This window comes from Alosa sapidissima, chromosome 7 (assembly GCF_018492685.1).
Source record: "Alosa sapidissima isolate fAloSap1 chromosome 7, fAloSap1.pri, whole genome shotgun sequence".
NCBI classification, from domain to species: Eukaryota; Metazoa; Chordata; class Actinopteri; order Clupeiformes; family Clupeidae; genus Alosa; species Alosa sapidissima.
The window spans coordinates 33,298,032-33,316,087 of NC_055963.1; the positions used below are offsets into that span (position 1 = coordinate 33,298,032).

At 43.1% G+C, this 18,056-nt stretch overlaps 1 protein-coding gene across 1 annotated transcript; it reads left to right on the forward strand.

Annotated features, from left to right (window-relative positions):
- The first annotated feature begins 32 nt into the window (after positions 1-32).
- vgll4a (vestigial-like family member 4a) lies at positions 33-7,201 on the forward strand. Its single transcript, XM_042097631.1, has 5 exons — positions 33-669; positions 1,084-1,267; positions 1,495-1,720; positions 1,855-1,966; positions 2,187-7,201. Exons 1-5 carry the CDS (start codon positions 588-590, stop codon positions 2,384-2,386), a joined length of 804 nt encoding a protein of 267 aa, XP_041953565.1. The 5' UTR covers positions 33-587; the 3' UTR covers positions 2,387-7,201.
- The last annotated feature ends 10,855 nt before the right edge of the window (positions 7,202-18,056 follow it).

The window sequence follows — 18,056 nt, forward strand, 5'->3', positions numbered from 1 at the left end:
GCTGGCTAGCAAACAAGTTAGCCAACTACTAGTAGCTAGAGTAAGTTAGCAATCGTGTTACATTCAGGCAAGCTACGTTCTTCACAGCGGGCTGTGAAAACTGGCGCGTCTCTTTGCTTTAAACACGTTGTTTTGATAACGTGTCGTAAATATACTTCGACTAAACGAATAATATAAGTTATCGACGTGTTCTTTAAATCTTTTTTGTTTTATGGTTTGAAATCACCGGACTTTAAAATTACCATACCGTTTTGTTTAGTTTGCTAGCTTGTTAGCATTAGCCTAATGTCAGGAAAAGTTCGCCGTTATTCTTAAACTAGTGGATATTGCTAGCTTGCCGTTCATCTGAGCTAGCTCGCTACGTCGACAAAATTAAGTCGCAGTAGTAGAGTTACGTTGGTATATCGCTTGTTCTACATTAAACGCATTTCTGGCACTTAAGAAAGCAAGTACCGTTTGTTGTAAGCATTTCCGTGACACACAAAGTGAAGCAGAGGGAATACATTGATAGTCTGGCCAGCTAGCTAATTTAGAAGCTAGCTTGGTAAGTCTTTTTCAGTTAGCTAGCTACTTGGCTAACTGGCTAAATGCTAATCACGAGAATGGACCTGTTGAACTATCAGTACTTGGACAAAATGAACAATAACATTGGGAGACTACACTACGAAGGTAACGTAACCGTTTGGCATGTATATGTTTTGTTTCAGTACAGCTTTGTGGCCACAATAACTTGGCAAACGTCAACAATGTGACGTCAACTGTAAAGGTACAACTAACTGGGTAACATTACTTAACTTAATGTTGTTTAGTGTAACACCTGTGCAATTTTGTAGTTACTGGCTTGTATGGATGTCTCAATGTGTCACTAGAAATACTAGCATACTGTGACTTTATAATTATTAACTGACCACTTGGTGCTATGTCTAAATAGAAGTGTGTGAATTATCCCACTGAAATTAATTTGGAAAAATATCTGTGAAATGCAACCTACGCTTTAAATCAGCTGCTATTAAGTTGGCTTTTTTATGTATATAAATTATTTTGGTTTCTCGAGATTCACGAGACGGACTGTTTGATTTCCAGATGAGTCAGGTCTCACAGGAGAGTCCAGGATGCAACCCATGACCTCTTCCATGGGCAGTTCCAGAACGGGGCCCCCTCCCGTAAGTCCGAGCAAAAGAAAATACATCGGGGAGCATATTGAGGACCGCATTGATTGCGACAATGAGCATGTGACCAAAATGAGCCGACTGTTTGCTGCACAACTGTGAGTAACAATGTTGTAACACTAAACTGTTCTCTATAATAACTGATACTACTGCTAAGCTCATATTGACCTTTATGCTGTCAGTCAAAGATTTTAGCTAAATGTTCACAATGGTTAAAAACTGACATCAATTTGTTTTTGTCTCACCTGGGCTGTGAGATGTATGAGAGATTTTCATTAGAAAGCATTCTCTATAAAAAAAAAATGTGTTATTGTTTTTTGTATAGGAGGGCAAATGCTTCAAATGGAGACAATGGCCAAGACCCATGGAGTCATGCACACAGCCCCTTTGAGTATCCTCCTAACACAATTAATAATCTTCATGGTAACTTGGTGTATGCGCCCTTGCCTATCTTTGCTATGGACCAACCCTTGGCTCTAACTAAAAACAATATGGACGCTGGGCGAACCTCCACAGCGCTGCCAGTCACTGCCCCAGTAGACCGTCAGCAGGTTTGTTTGCATGTTTGCTTTTTTATACATGGAATGGTTGATTCATTGTTAAGTTTTAAAGATGAAAAGTAGACTTTTTTTAGCCACAAGGGAAGCCTAATCATTAGTTGTCATTGTTGTTTGTTGTCCCTTAGAATCGCCCCTCTGTAATTACCTGTGCTCCGGCAAGCAATCGCACCTGTAGCCTGTCTCATTGCCACATGTCCCATGATGGCTGCAACTCAAACTCCAAGAGCAAAGGAAATGGTAAGGGCCCTTGTATTCCAAGCACCTGCACATTTTTTCCCATCTTTGTTTTTGTACCTTTGCATTCACAAGTGTAAACCATTTTATTATAAACAATGCTGCAAATTGATGTATGTTGATATCTGTGCTGTTTATTGTTAGTGGCAGAGTTTGAATAAAAATAAAATTGAGCGAATAATAAGTTCCAACAGTAAGTTCCCTTTTTCCTTCTCTTCCTTAGCCAACATGGTCTGTGACCCTGTGATTGAGGAGCACTTCCGCCGCAGCCTGGGCAAGATTTACAAGGAACCAGAGCCAGCATCCAACTCTGTATCCATTACGGGCTCTGTGGATGATCACTTTGCCAAAGCCTTGGGTGAGACCTGGCACCAGATCAAGGCCAAGGGCAGTGGCTCTCGGAGCCCCAAGTCCTCCTCATAAAAGAATGGCAACAAGCCGCTGGTGACATCCCCCTTGATGAGATCATAGGGAATTACGGTCCCCTACCCCTCCTCTCCTCTCTCCCTCTGCAAGCATTTTCGCTTTAAAGTGCAGCTCTTTGACAATATACTTCCATTTATAGCCAAACATAGATGAGCGTTGAACAACATTAGTGAAATGAAATTGCAAAGTGGTAGATTGCGGGAAGGTGTCATTGTTTTACATAAGATTAGGCCAAATAGCAAGAGATTAACGTGATAGATACTTAGGCCTTGTTGGAGCTTGGCTACCAAAGAAATCTTAGTGTTAACAAGCCATTGTTTCTGTGATCTCCTTTCACCCTGGCTCTTTAACTTTTTATCTTAATATATTGTGTGTATATATTTACTTGAAATGGACGGCCAAGGCTGGTTTTGCACTATGGCAAGAGTCACAGGGAGAGCAATTGATGGAGGCTATTGACAAAATCAAGCATCTGGCTATTTGACTTTATTTTTTATTTTTCACTGCCTTTTATTTCACAAACCTGGAATTAACAATGTGTCTTGGGTGGAAGTCCCCACTACACTCATCGAGTAGATGTAAATACATGTTAATTTATAGGGAAGGTGTAAAATAGATTTTTACACCTTACCTAAAGCCTAAGTGAGGCCCAGATAAGTCGCTGGAGTCTGCCTAGAGCAGTTGTGTCTTGCGCATTTTTGTTTTAACTGTGCTGTTGGAAGGCACTGTCGGCCATCTTCCCTGGTGTCACCACCACAGAAGCACCACATGGGTGAAGCACAAGTGCTACATTTGATCATTGGCCTTTATTTTCTTTTTTTATTCTTCTTTTGAGGAAATTCAAATTGAGTTTTTAAAAACAGTTCAGCAGAAACTGCTTGGGTAGAAAAATGCGGTTTTGAAATGGTTCTTGGGCTGATTTACTATAATTGCAGCCCTAAGCATACTGAATATAATCTTTTTTCCCTTGGCTGTCTGTTCGCAAGGTAATGAGAAGCAGCAAGACTAGAAGGCTGTTTGGCTCCTGTAAGGCACTTGTTCAGTTGGTCATTTGTCATGTTTTGCACCACATAACAGAGAACGCAAACATAAGACTGATGTCAGTGTGCAGTTGTCACTCTGCACTCTATTAGTAAATACCAGTATGCTGTAGTCCAAAACACGTGCAAAACATGACGAAAAGGTGAACAAGGTATTAACACTCACACTCCAGGTTCTATTTTGTTTTCATAACACTTTCAGAACACTTTGGTCTCCTGTTAAGTAAGCTTTTGCCTTGTGTTTTGGATCCTTAAGCACTGTGTTTTGGTCAACATTGGCCAATGGTGTGAAGTAGGTCTACCGCTTACAAATGCATGCTTGAAATAGCTGGTATCTATTACAAACCATATCATATTCTATGCTAATTAGTCTTCAGATTTCGTTTTATTTTTGTCAGTAACAGTTTAGAAATACTTACTGCTGGCACAGTTATTGTACTCAATATATTTTTTATATCAATACTCATACGTTTGCCTCTCGCTTTGAAGAATACAAGGCCTCTGGAAAGGCAAGCTGCTGTATGGGGGAGCCAGGTTTCCCCCTCCCCGATCACTGCAGCGCAGGATGCGTTGGCTTCATGCAGAACTTATCATGTAGAAATCGGAAATCTTCAAAAGCATCTACAGACTGGTCTACTAAAAAGCTATTCACTATCTATCTATCTCCTGTTGTTTTTTATTTGTTTTTTTGTTTTGTTTTTGCAAGTGGACTCTGATTGACGAGGGCATATAGTACATTCCTAGCTTTGGGACACAGTGCTGGGCTGGTGTCACATTCCTCCCAAGTCCACAGGTGTGTTTGGGAAAGGAATCCAATCCATTGGTGTAGACGGAGACTAACCCATGCTGATCAAGACACACTGGGTGTTGCAGTTGTTGGTCTTGTATTAGTCTCTTTTAACTTTGTTGTCTGTGGTGGTCATTTGGCTTAGCAGATCTCTCATTATCATGTCATCTGTCTCTGAACTGTGATCTCTCTCTGGGCAGTTTGAGCCAACTGGCACCATTGAGTACGTTATCTGTTTTTGTGGATACTTTCAAAAAAATTGTTAGATTCACGCATATGGAGGATGAATGGTGAAATAAGCAGTGGTTCAACATAGAAGTTTTAAAAATGTGAGTAACAGCCAAGATACTGATTAGGTGATGGCACTTTGAGTATGATCTTGTGCATCTTGTGAAACTGTATTGATTAAGCTGGCTTTGCCTTCACGGGACAGTAATACATTCCTATGACTGTTGAAGAGAGGCAGCTCCTGTTCAGCATAAACTCACTCCTCACTCTGTTGTTTGTGTCATAAGCAATAACTGTTTATCTCTGCCAGGTGTGGTGCATGGTTGGCCTAGAGGGATTTTATGAATGTGTAGTTTCTCTCTTTTTCTTGTTGCACATAGCATTAAAGCTTAGCATAGCATTAAATCGGTTGAAGGGGATTTGTGATGGGTCTTCAGTTGTCTTGAAAGCACCATTACATCCACGACAACACTCTTCCATTCATTTGCATGCATTCAATACAGTGTCTCTTGAGGTTCAGAGTGGTACTAGGAGAGATTGCGTTCCAAAGCTAGGAGGTTAGCATGCTAACTTTAGTGAATATCTGGGCTAACACAGAGCGTATGCGTCACATTGTGTAGCTAGGACATTTTGGAATGTTTTAAAAATCAAATACAGCATTTACAGAATAGTAAAGGTAATGGGTTATTCCTGATTCCACAACTTTATCAGTTAGGGGCCCTGTTGGTTTAGATTTGTTAGGGGTGAACAGTCTTGCAAATAGTCTCTGCTCTTCATAACAAGGGTATATGTCTTGTGACAATTTGTTTAAATTGTGGTATTGGATTGAGATGAGAGCCAATACTAGAAACCTGGCCTCTTTTTAAAAACCAACCACCAACTTGACAAAAACTCACCTCTCCTCAGCTGTTGCTTTTTTGAATTTGCATGATGACTACTTCCAGCAAACATAACATCATTCCCATAACATTATGTAAATATAAGGCCCGTATATTGACTCCTGAACTTCCTTGGACTCCTCAACCTTTTAGATCTACCTTAGCCTTTTTTCCTTGGGTTGTTTTTGCGTCCCCAATGATATAGATGGAGAGTTATTGACTGTGTGATAAGATTCAGCCATGCGAGGTATGGGCCAATAATAGAGGAAGGGCAATCACTTTACAATGAAGAAAAACAAAAAAACAGTCCGACTGATATTGATATTGTGTCCCTCTGCAGAGGATGGTAGGGAGGCACCCCTGATCTCTGGCCATTCTCCATCAGGTCCTGTAAACAGGACTAAACGGACAAATATGAGGGGTGGCCTCAGGTTGATGACCTTGCTGCTGGTATAGAAACTAAAAGGCTATGACCAGTATTTCCTCAGCAGGTACAGGCCTTGGCGTCTTGTGTTGTGACCTATGTTTCTTGTAAATCAGATCAATGGAATTAGGAAGGTCATTATTAAGTCACAAGCTGGCAGACTAATGGGCTTCACTCTGGTATTAGTGCAATGTAAATGTGCTGTAGAAACATTAAGAAGCATTAACGTGGTCATGAGTGGCGTTGCCTTACAGAAACACCCGAGAACCTACAGTACAATGTAATAGAGACCCACAGCTTAAGGCTTTTTTCCCCCCATAAGAAATTACTGGGATAAACAACCTCTTCAGATTAATTTTCTAGCTTGTGGAAAGTGGCAGATCACAAATATTGACCTTCTACCTGAATAAGTAGTCACCAAGATTTCCAAACTGTTTCTGGTTGTGTACATCCTCTCCCATTCAACCTCAGTCTTGACTTGAAATTTCTGCCGACTGCATTTTTTTCTCCTTTCCTAAGAGCACTGTTGCTTATGGCACCTTTAGACAGATACACTCCTTAGTTGCCGGCAGACTGGAGAACCACTCAGTAGCGTGAAACGGATGGTGGGGAAAAGAGTTATTGACTGCATGATGAATGCTTGAGAAATTGATAAGCACACAGCTCATCTGTTTGTGCTGACACTAAGAAAGAAAACAAAAACAATCCCAATAGTGCAAGCTGTAAATTGCCTCAGACTGAGCAGCCAGGGTAATTTCTAGAAAGTTGTTGAGCTTGGCTTGAGAGGGTTCTTGAAATGTTTTCTTCAGAGTGTATCAATCAGCATCTAGTGACAAAGGACGTGTTCCGTGGATCCTCATTCAGAGTCCCTTGCAGTTTCTACAAGCTTTTCAAGTTCCTTGTAGTTCAAAAGGCTTCCTTCTTATCACTATACTGTATTTGTAAGACTATCATTGCGCCGTGCGCGATGAACGCTACTATTTTTTTTTTTCTTTTTTTTTGCCTCGAGTAGATGATTCATGATGGGTAGTTATTTAATATTCATTATGTCAGCATGCATTTATATCATTTAAAAAAGTTGATCTTTTTTGAAAGACCCGTCGTAGGTTAAATCAAGTGCAGTTTTGTGACAGTTGTTTTTGGCGGGATGGCCTAATGACGAGAACACTGAACACGTAATGTAATTTTTTTTTGTCTCTGTGCCACAAACCAGACCAAAGTCGTGAGAACTGCCTGTTTGATATAGGTCGGTCTGCTAATGCAGGGGTTCAGTGCGACTGTTCAAAGCATCCATCAAGAGCACTGTATTCAGAAACTTCTGTTTAAATTGCCATTAACAATTTGTAATAAAGTGTTCTTTACATGGTGGCCTTATTTTTTGTGTTTTTGAGAAAAAAAGAAAAAATGCATTTTATACTCCCCTAACCTTAAGAACATTAAAGTGCTTTTATCACATGTGTGTCAAGTGTGTTTTTCTTACAGGCAGTTATACTTTCTGAATTTATAATGGTAGGTTTGGGTAAGTGCTTGGTCTGGAGAAATCATAAAAGTAGCAACTTATGCATAAAAAACACATGTCAAATCAGTTTTATGCAGACACCTCTTGACTCCAATAACTTCCAAACTCCAAATTACTTGTATGGTGTATGTAGGTGACTGAATGGGAGATTGACGCTTACAGCTACATGACTACAATCTGTAAAACCTATTAAAAACAAGTTTATTTCAGCATTTAAACCTATCACTCTTTGAAAGCCGACTTGGTAGAAACATGGCAACATTACTCTGAATGAGAAAAACAGCCCTGCATCACGAAAGTCTATTCAGAAAGTGCTGATATATCTGAATGGTTTACTGCTCCATATACTCAGCAACAGGGTGCGGTGACATACTTATTTCCTCCAAGTGGAGAGTGGTTAATTTGTATATCTGGCAGATGAATGGGGACAGCACTACGCTTAGGGTAGAGAGTATCTCAAAGGGTGGGAACTGAAGTTATTAAATCCTTGGCCACGTTTCCAGGAGGCCGAGCCGCAATTCCAAGATTTGATTGTTACAAAACGACAATGGTGACACAAGACATCTGTTCTGTGTTATCCTCATGTAGAGGGGGTTTCCCTTTGCTCTGGCCCCCGTGCTTTTACAGTTGTTTACAGAAAAGTTTCCCCCCAGTGCTGTCGCAGATGCTGATAGATACTCTGCAGTGCTGCTGAGTTTGCAGTCAACATTTCAGATGCACTCTTATGACTAAAGACAGGGCACCGTTTATTCATCCTACATTTGAATCACAACTGTAATTTGACTTGAAAGAAAAAAAAATCATAAGGCTTACTGGCAAAAGTCCATTTCTAGTTCTTGTCCCCAAACCTATGAAAGACTTAAATCATCACCATTTTCAGGCTTTCTGTGCAGCCTTCTATTGGAGGAAGCTAACATGACTCCATTTGTCTTTGTGTATTTGGTGTCTCCCTCCTGTTTGTACCTGTTCCGCTCATACTCTGTGTTGTAAACAGAAACCTTTCATCGTATAGGCAATGCCATAGTCCTTGGCATAACTCCTGAAGTGAAGTACTTGTCAGCTCTCTGGCTTTATTGGAATTATTAATACAGCTAACTATACATGCTTGTTGCTGATCTACTGTGTGATGTCTGTTCCATAGCAAACATTTTATTTTCCCAGTTACCATGTAATTTGCTCTGAGATCTTTGTAGGGCCATGATTTACCACATGGGGGTAGCATTGGTCCATTATATTTTTTTTATTGTCACAGTTACCCCAAGATGTTGTAAGACATATGCAATATCACCCTATGACTGTGTTTGTATCTCAGTATACATGGATGTCAGCTTGTTACACCTACCCAGTAGATTGCAGAGGTCTCAGATTAAGCCAGTATTGCAGAAGTCTTCTTGTTAGCTACTGCTGAAAAGAAAGGGAAAAAAAACAGAAAATGTTGATGGTACAGTGACAAGTCAGCTTTATCAATGGTCTGTTTTATTCCTTGGAAACATAGACTGCTTTTTGTTCTGACAATGGCTTATGGATATTTTACGTTTTGTTTCAGGCACAAAAATGACCCATTTTAATTAGGCAAATGAAGATTATGTCCTATTGACGTTTATCACTCCTCAGACTCAAACGGTCTTCAGCCGAACAAAAGAGACCTCAGCAGCCTCGGGAAGATTAGCCCCGAGCCGTTTCAAAGCAAAGTACAACAGCCCATCACCATGACGAGCCTTCCGAGCAATAGCAGGCCACTCTTTGAGGATTAGTGAGAGGATTTCCTCATTTTCTCAGTTATCCACAGACCAGTGGTACCGACCAGGTACTCTCTCAGCATGGGCATCCGCACGCATCAGCCACAGACGCGGCTAGGAGGCCGCTAAATCAGAACGACACTTCGGGGTCAAAGGAAACTCAGGCTACTTGCCTCTGGTTCAGCAGGGCCTGGAGCAGGGTGACTGTGGATGCTCGAGTATTTCTTAATATAACCCCAAGACGGGAAAAAGAAAAAGCAACAAAACCCTCAGCAAGAATCCCTATATAGTGTTTCGGAGAAGGATTAGCCAAGCCTAAATGTGGGCCAAGTCAGTGATACACACAACTAATTAAATTGGTTTTGTGAGGCTAATCAATCCATTATGAGGGGTGTGTTTGTGCTGTGGCTATATAGTATAAGGCTTTTGAGGTGTGAGCCAGGGCCTGCATACTGTAGACAGACACTCTGCTTGTGTAAATGACTGATACGGATCACTGTACCCCTAATTTTCATAATTCCAAACACTCTCTGTGAGATTAGAGCGTGCAGCGTTGCTATCTCATCATTAGGGAGAGGAGGGAGAGAGAGCGCCACAGGATTTGCATAATTGCCTTTAGATTATTTTAGCATTAGCATCCCTCTGCCTCCCTTTCCCTCTCTCTTTCTATCTTCTTCTGCCTCTCCCTCTTTCTCTCTCTGTCCGTCTCTCCATCTTCTCTCTCCTAGCATCTCTCTCCCTCCATCTCTCTTTCTCCTTCTGTCTCTCCCTCTTCTCTCTCTCTTTCTCCCACCTTATTTCCCTCTCTCGCTACCTCTGATGAGAGTGTGTGTGCATCCCAAGGGGAGGGATTTTAAAATAGAACGTATAAGCAATTGGAGTAAGGCAGAGGCAGTTGCTCTGGGGCCAGTTGGAGTCACGCTGGCAAGATCATGCAAGCTCTACCGACAGCTTAACATGTCTGATTATTGAGCATGCCATTTCCCAAAGCCATGGGTGATCACAACACAGGATGCACTTTTGTAACAGCAATAGGGTGCTGATGTTCTTATAGGTTCTTCTTGTGTGTGTGTGTGTGTGTTGGGTGTATTTCTTCTTTTTGTTCAAACTGTAGGTCTGGGGTCTGTGTCTGGGTGTGTGCATGAGATTCAGTGAAGTGCTGTGTGAAAGACTGACTCGATGAGGAACTTGTCCTGGCTGCACTGGAGATTCATTCATTCTGTCAGCCCTACTGCTGGCAATGGCATAACCTCTGTGAAAAAAGAGGAGACAACGCGGTCACTCCCGATAACTCTCTCCTCATGTGCAGACACAGAGGCTGTCACCCTCTCTCAGCATCAGACGGCATGTTGCATGGACCCTTTGCCAAGTGTGTGTATGTGTGTGTGTGTGTGTGTGTGTGTGTGTGTGTAAGGGAGACGAGGAGGAGTGAGTGAGTGTGTGTGTGTGTGTGGGTGTTGGTGAGTCTGATTTGAATCATCAAGTAAATATAGTATATGCACTGTAGTCACTTTTTGTTTATGCATTATTACTTGATATTGAATTGTAAAGATGGCACAACAGTTTGTTATGAGAGGTCTGTAAGGTGACTGCTGCTAATACATAGAAGCTAATCCACAGAGTTGCCTTAGAAAATCAGATGATCAATGATATTGCCCTGGGAGAGTAGAGAACCTACTGTAAGAACACAGCAGTCTCTTTTTTGCCTTCTGCTCTACAGCAGGAAGCATTTGTACACCTAATGTACACAGTGGCAGTTCTAGCCCATGTGGTGCCTCAGGCAAAACACACAATTTTGCACCCCCCCCCCCCCCCCCCAGCTGGTAAAATTGTGTTGGAACAGTTGAGTCGAAACACCCTTCCTGTCGAAAATCAGCGTGTCCACCCCCACCCCCACCCCCTTGTAGACCATTGGTGGCCCAACAGTGACGCCTATACTGTGAATTGCAATTAAATATACACATCATGGACATCATACACATCACACACACACACACCACGTGTTTGCTCACAACGGCTGTGACCTTGCCCAGTGGCCCTTTCATGTGTTATCTGGTGTGTCTCAGCACCAACGTGTGTGTTGAACTGTGTTCACTGCAGCCAAGACCTCAATTAATAGAGCCCTCAGATTAGTGGAGTCGAGTTACCGTGGAGATTGCGCAGACAGAATAAACGATGAGGCGACTCCAGAATCTAGTTCAGAGCATCATTAGGAAAGTATCTATCTCTATGGAAAAACACAGTTTTTTGTGTGTGTTTTAATGGGACAAAAATATCCCTGCATGTTTCACGCTGTGAGGACTGTCAGAGGAGGCAGCTCTGCGTTGAGATGGTCGGAAGAGGCGTACAGCAGCAGAGCAACGCTCAAACATCACTAAGAGGCATTTTCATGTCTCATTATTGGCCTTGTTAGGCTGGCCGTTAGCCCTGCTTGGCTGAGCAGTCCTAATAAGAAAGTGACCCAACGCCAATATGAGCAGCAGTGTCTCTTATCCACTCGCGTCCATCTTCTCTCTCTCTCTCTCATTCTCTCTCTCTCTCTCTCAGTCTCTCTTTCTTTCTTTCTCTTTCTCTCCTCTCTTCATCTCCTTTGCCCCTTTTGGCAGTCACACATTCAGGCATGTGTGCTAAAGATGTTACATAATCCTCCCCATTCACCATGCTACTCATCAAAGGAATAGGCATGCGCGCGCACACACACACAGACACATACACACACACATACACACACAGGCATTGACATACATACACACACACACACACACACACACACACATACATGCAGGCACTGACGTATACATATATACACACACACAGCCATGGCCCATACACATGCACCAACGTGCACTTACACACATACAGCCATATTCACGCACACTTTGTATACAAGCACAGACACACACACATACACATGCACACTTAGTCACGCTCCTTCATCTTTCCTTGGCGGGTTTTCCCCCTCTGATTACTGTCTTGAATAAAAATGTGAAACTGTCTCATGTCTCAAGACGGTGAAGTATTGTGCAAAATGAAAGGAAAGAGAAGCTCCTGACTCATAGACAGAATGTCTGGTATGAGTCGTTCCTTTCCGAACACATATATATACAAAAACAACAAATATTATACAAAATGAAGTCTAAGTCAAACAAATGACAGCCTTCTTTTATGTGTGTGTTTGTTATTGGGAAATACAACTAGTTTCCATAAAGGGCTACGCCAGAGAAGGAGACACATGGCATAAGGTGCCATGTATTTTCCGTGTTTCCATTTACCCAGGTTTTGGGATCATCCAATCGGAGAGAAACGGCCGGCATGAAACGGCGCTGTCAGGCAGACCCTGTGCCTGTCCGTGGCCCGTCTCAGGATTGGAGTAATGAGCTTGTGCTGTAAAGCATCTCCCCTACAGCCAAATGAACCCAACTGGAGCTTTTTTGCCACTGTAAGGCATGCACACTGAGACACACAAGAGGAAGAGGTGGAGTGGGGGGAGGGGAAGGAAAAAACAAAAAAATGGGAAAAGGACATTTACACTCCAGTGGCTTCCTCTCAAGAGAGCTGGTTCCCCCTCCCAGAAGGAAGGAGTCATTAAATATCTGGCATACAGCAGAGTAGCGGGCTTAATTAAAGCCATAACATTATGTTTGCTATTAGCAGGAGTGCACGGCTATATATAAAGACATTGCATGAGGATTATAGTGGAAATGGAAAGAGAATGTAGGGTCATTGCTGTCATAGCATTCTCCACGGCGAGAAGCAAGTGAACGAAATAGCATTTTACAGCTCGATCATGTCTCCCTTCCACAAAGTTGCGGGGGCGAAATGGCATGACAGAGCTGCTTCCTGGTTCTGTGTGGGTCTTCAAGTGTGCTAAATATCAGTGCCCCCGCCTCGGCCTTTACAGTGTGGACACTCAGGTGAGACAGGAGGCAGAGGAGGGGGGAGGGGGGGGGGGGGTGAGAGAGAGGGAGAGAGGGGGGGGGGGGGGGCAAGAGGAGGATTAGGCAGTGAGTTCACTGAGGGCCAGGAGGAGTGGGGCGGGCAGGGGAGAGGGCAGGCGGCATCATCAGCTGGGCGGAGGGGAATCGGACAGGGCAGGGTTTCATAGCAGATTGCCACGCACGAACCCTTATCACACCTGACAGTGTCTGTTTTCAGATACAGTCCTGCACACACAGACCATACGCAATAGCCTACTCGTCTGTGAGAGGCAGTGATACGGTCTGACGAGTCACACTTTCTCTGCTGTTGCCAGCGTGGAGGGAGGGAGGTGTGTGTGTAGTATTTTGCCCAAGGATTTGCTCACACTCCTCTCCTCTTTCCGTGTTTTTTTAATTGCCCTTTTAGACCAATCACACCATTGTTTACACATATCTGATATCAGTTTTGCAGTACTATTATGTGCCAGTAGATATCCATAAATAATGTTGCTCACAATTGAGCACTCACATAAAATGGATTTCAGAAGTCATTGCAGAACAGGCAGAATATGGTATTCTGAAATAAGAATGTTATTCCCTATCACTCATCTCTCACTATGGCCTTTTCTCTTCATGTCTCCCCCAAAAAACACGTCAGCCAGCAGCAGAACAGAAGCATCTTTCATGTCACTCTCCCTCTCTCCCTGTGTCTGTTTTTGCAGGATTTTTCTCAGATACATCAGTTTGAGGGACCAAACTTTTTTGTTGCTGTTGGGGTTTTTTTTTTTTTTTTTTGGTGGGTGTTTTGCTTAGCAGAGCATCGCAGTGCTGGGCCACTCACGGTGTTTGTCCATCCGCCGCCTACCTTTCATCCCCAAGCAGAGATGTGTGACTCAGAGACGTGTAACCCAAAAATAGCCTTGCCATTAGCCTCTCAGCTCATTAAGCCTCTTTTAAGACTTTTAATGGACCAAACTTTGACACCAGTAGCATTTTAACTCTTTCCTTGCACCTGTACTGATAAAAATGACCGCCTCTATTTCACAAAGAAGCTCTTTTGAAATATGTGTTTGTATATATTTGTTATAACATTTTAACCATTTTACTATCTCCAAATAGTATACATATTTTGTGTTGTTTTAAAAGCAATGAATTACAAACACACATCTGTCTGTAATACCTAATTTTTCAGCTTCAAATCAAACCTTCACACTATTAATAAAGCACTCATCATATAATCAGAGATGGAGACAACGGTCGCCTCCTCCAGCTCTATCTCCACCTCCATCTCCCTCTCCACATTCCCCTGGCCTGTATCACCGATTTGGGTTCGGCGGTGCTGGCATTTGGGTGTTAATGGCACAGGGTGCATATCCCTGCTATCTGCTGCCATGCCTGCGGAGTGGCGAGGAGGGTCAGTGCAGTGGCGAGCAGGGGTAGGAGGTGATGGGTGCCCTGGTCTGGTCTGGCTCTGTCACCCTGGGCCGTCTGCAAGCACCGCACTGAGCCGTCCTGACAGTCAGGAATAGAAAGAATCTCAGCCGGCCGCATCGCACCACTGATTTACAGCTACCGCTACTATACCACTGCTGCTACCGCTGTTATGCCGCTACTATACCCATACTATACCCATACTATACCCATACTTTATACCATGGTCTAGGTTGAAAAGGGTGTTGTTTAAAAAGTGATATACTACACCTATGAAGTAGATCTGGTAAAAAAAGGTTTAATCGCCGTTCCATATCAATGCTTATGAATGGTAACTATAACAACGATAGTAGGACGACGGTTGAACCTGGAGGCAGGCTTCGCAACAATGGAATCAACTGTAAACAGCTGAAAAAAACGAACTAATTTAGTATTAATAATTGATTTCATATTTATTTATTTCGTAAGTGACCATGGTATAAACGGGATAATGCCCTTCGATGCGTCCATTATCAGAAATAAATGGACTTCGCGGAAGCAACCGTCCGACGCCTCCGCGTCGTCCATTTATTTCTGATAATGGACACCTCGTTGGGCATTATCCCTTACATACCCATACTATACCACTGCTACTACCGCTGTTATGCCGCTACTATAGCCATACTATACCCATACTATACCACTGCTGCTACCGCTGTTATGCCGCTACTATAGCCATACTATACCCATACTATACCACTGCTACTACCGCTGTTATGCCGCTACTATACCCATACTATACCCATACTATAGCCATACTATACCCATACTATACCACTGCTGCTACCGCTGTTATGCAGCTACTATACCGCTACTATGCCGCTACTATAGCCATACTATAGCCATACTATACCCATACTATACCACTGCTACTACCGCTGTTATGCAGCTACTATACCCATACTATAGCCATACTATACAACTGCTGCTACAGCTGCTGCTGCTGCTGAGCCCACAGAGCCCATGTCCCCAAGGCCCCCCTGATACATTTTAATCAGTGTCATGTGCAGACGTGTGCGTGTGGGTTTGTTTGTTTGTGTGTGTGTGTGTGTCTGTGTGTGTGTGTGTGCTTAGAAGCTACTCTCACATTCAGAGAATGTTGCTAATTATGTGTACAAACACATGCACACACATGTTTGGTCATTTGTGTGTGTGAGTGTGTGTAAGGTCGAAGGCACAACTTGTAGGTTACAGTAGGACACGCTGTTACACACATGTTGAGTTATTTGTGTGTCTGTGTGTGTGTGTGTGTGTGTGTGACGGAGAGAGAGAGATGGACGAAAGGAGACAGAGTGTGTGTGTGTGTGTGTGTGTGTGTGTGTGTGTGTGTGTGAACGTGTGTTTAGGCTATTTAGGGTGGTAAAAAGAACATTTGCATAATTAGTTATGAGTTAGGTCACGCGATGGCATTGCACCATGCAATGAGTGAGTGTGGTACTCAAGCTGAAATAATGTAAATATTCTGGTGTGGTTCTCCCTTAGGTTAGAGACCACGAAAAAGGCTGTGTTAAGGGATGCATTCTAATGTTGATCAAAATAGAGGCGTGCTCTGTTTGTGGTTATTTGTGACCCCAAAAAATCCATCATATAATAAATGGTCATTTCAGATTACAAACAATGCTGAAAAGGCTCTTTTTAACCATTGTCTCTTTACCTGACTCTTCCGTGTGTTTGTATGTGTGTATGTGTGTATGTGTGTGTATGACTGTGCTGATTTTATGGCAAGCCTCTGGCGTCCAAGGAATGAACAGTGAGTATTCACTGGCAGTCCTGACACTGCTCATTAGACCCACGCTAGCTCACCAGGGCCCCAAGTCAATGCGTCTCATAGTCCACCCTGTGTGTGTGTGTGTGGGTGGGTGTGTGTGTGGGTGTGTGTGTGGGAACGCACATCCACGCAGAGTCAGACACCGCACAAGAACACACATGGAATGCTGACAACCTTGCTCAGATATACGTTGACATATGTTGACATTATTTCAGCATCCAACACAACACTTTCCCCCGGCTTCAAGCTCCACTGCTAATCATACTAGACTGTATAGCGTACTGTACGTAGTAGGGTGCCACAGACTTGCACATCTTCATGATTAGATGTACATGAAAAGTGCACATGTTGTGGAAGATCAAAACACATAAGACAAAACAAAAAACACAGTGCTGTTTTACGTTATCTGTAACTGGCCTTTGAAAATGCCATATATGTAAATTTCACCTTCTTACTCATTTTCTTTTGTTTTTCTACTCTTAGAGGAATATCTGTGTTGGTTTTGTCATTTTTTAAGCCTAAGAAAGGTCAGTACGAGTGAAAACCACCATTAATTTTGCTGCTCATTCATCCCCGTTTTACTATTTTTCCATGCCTGTGCGCTCTTCCCTGTTTACAAGAGCTGATTTGCATGCAGCCTTTGGTCCGAGTCGTAATCTACTATGACTCCTCAATAAGCCCTTGGCACAACAGCGAGATGTTATACGCTGTGACAAACGGCAAGACAGGCTAGGGCATACGAAAGGTCACTGGGGACAAGCGCCTAATGAATAGAAATCCAAATCTTTTCTTTTTTTTCCTTCCTCCTTTTCTTCACCAAAACGTTAGTTTAATATAAGACCCTAAATGCTTTAATGTTCAAGTTTCCACTTGGTGGGTGACTGCATGCACCCGTGTGTGTGTGTGTGTGTGTGTGTGTGTGTGTGTGCGTGTGTGTGTGTGTGTGTGTGTGCACTGGACAACAACTCAATGTTCATATTTCACGGGGCTTTGCATTGGGGTTAAGATGTAACACTGGGGGTTTGTGAAATAAAAGGAAATGCTGAAACCCAAAAGAAAAAAACAGGAATGCTTATCATTCCCAGCATTCCAAGCTGACAGAAAGAGGTTGGTAAGGCAGGGCATGTACCCAGTTGTACCCATACATCCAGTATCCCCATACACCCAGTATCCCCATACACCCAGTATCTCCATACACCCAGTATCTCCATACACCCAGTGTCCCCATATACCCAGTGCCCCCATATACCCAGATTTATATATATATACAGTATATACCCAATGCCCCCATACACCCAGTGTCCCCATATACCCAGATTTATCTATATAATCAGTGTCCCAATAAACCCAGTGTACCCTATGCCAAGCTGTACCCATATACCCAGCTGTACCCATCTACCTGTCTATCTACCCATGCACCCATATCACCAGTTTTACATTGACTGTAGTGCATATCTGGCCACAATTTTGGCCAGATCAGAGCAGGATGTGTGTCATGTGCTGCTATCTGTGTGTGGAAGTGTGTGCTGGGTTCTTCGAAGGGAGTGAAATGAAAGCTCCATATAAGCTTCAGCTGGCTCAGGATCTGGCTGTGCTGCTAATGCTACCTCCTAGTGTGATCTCTCAACAGCTGAGCAGGTAGAGCATAGCATATCAAGCTAGCTTCAAACTCCACAAATGCTAAACCAGACCCTCATCTGAGCCAGAACTGGACATTATCTGACCCACATAGTACCAAGGCGTCACTGGATGAGGAGCTAGCTTTGTCACCACTGCTGCTGCTGCTGCTGCTGTTGCCTGCTGTAGGCTCTGGGTATGTGACAGAGATGCAGTCTGATTGCCCCCTCTCTCACATCTCCAGCCTGGAGAAATGAATTTGCTGTGTCATAGGATGTGA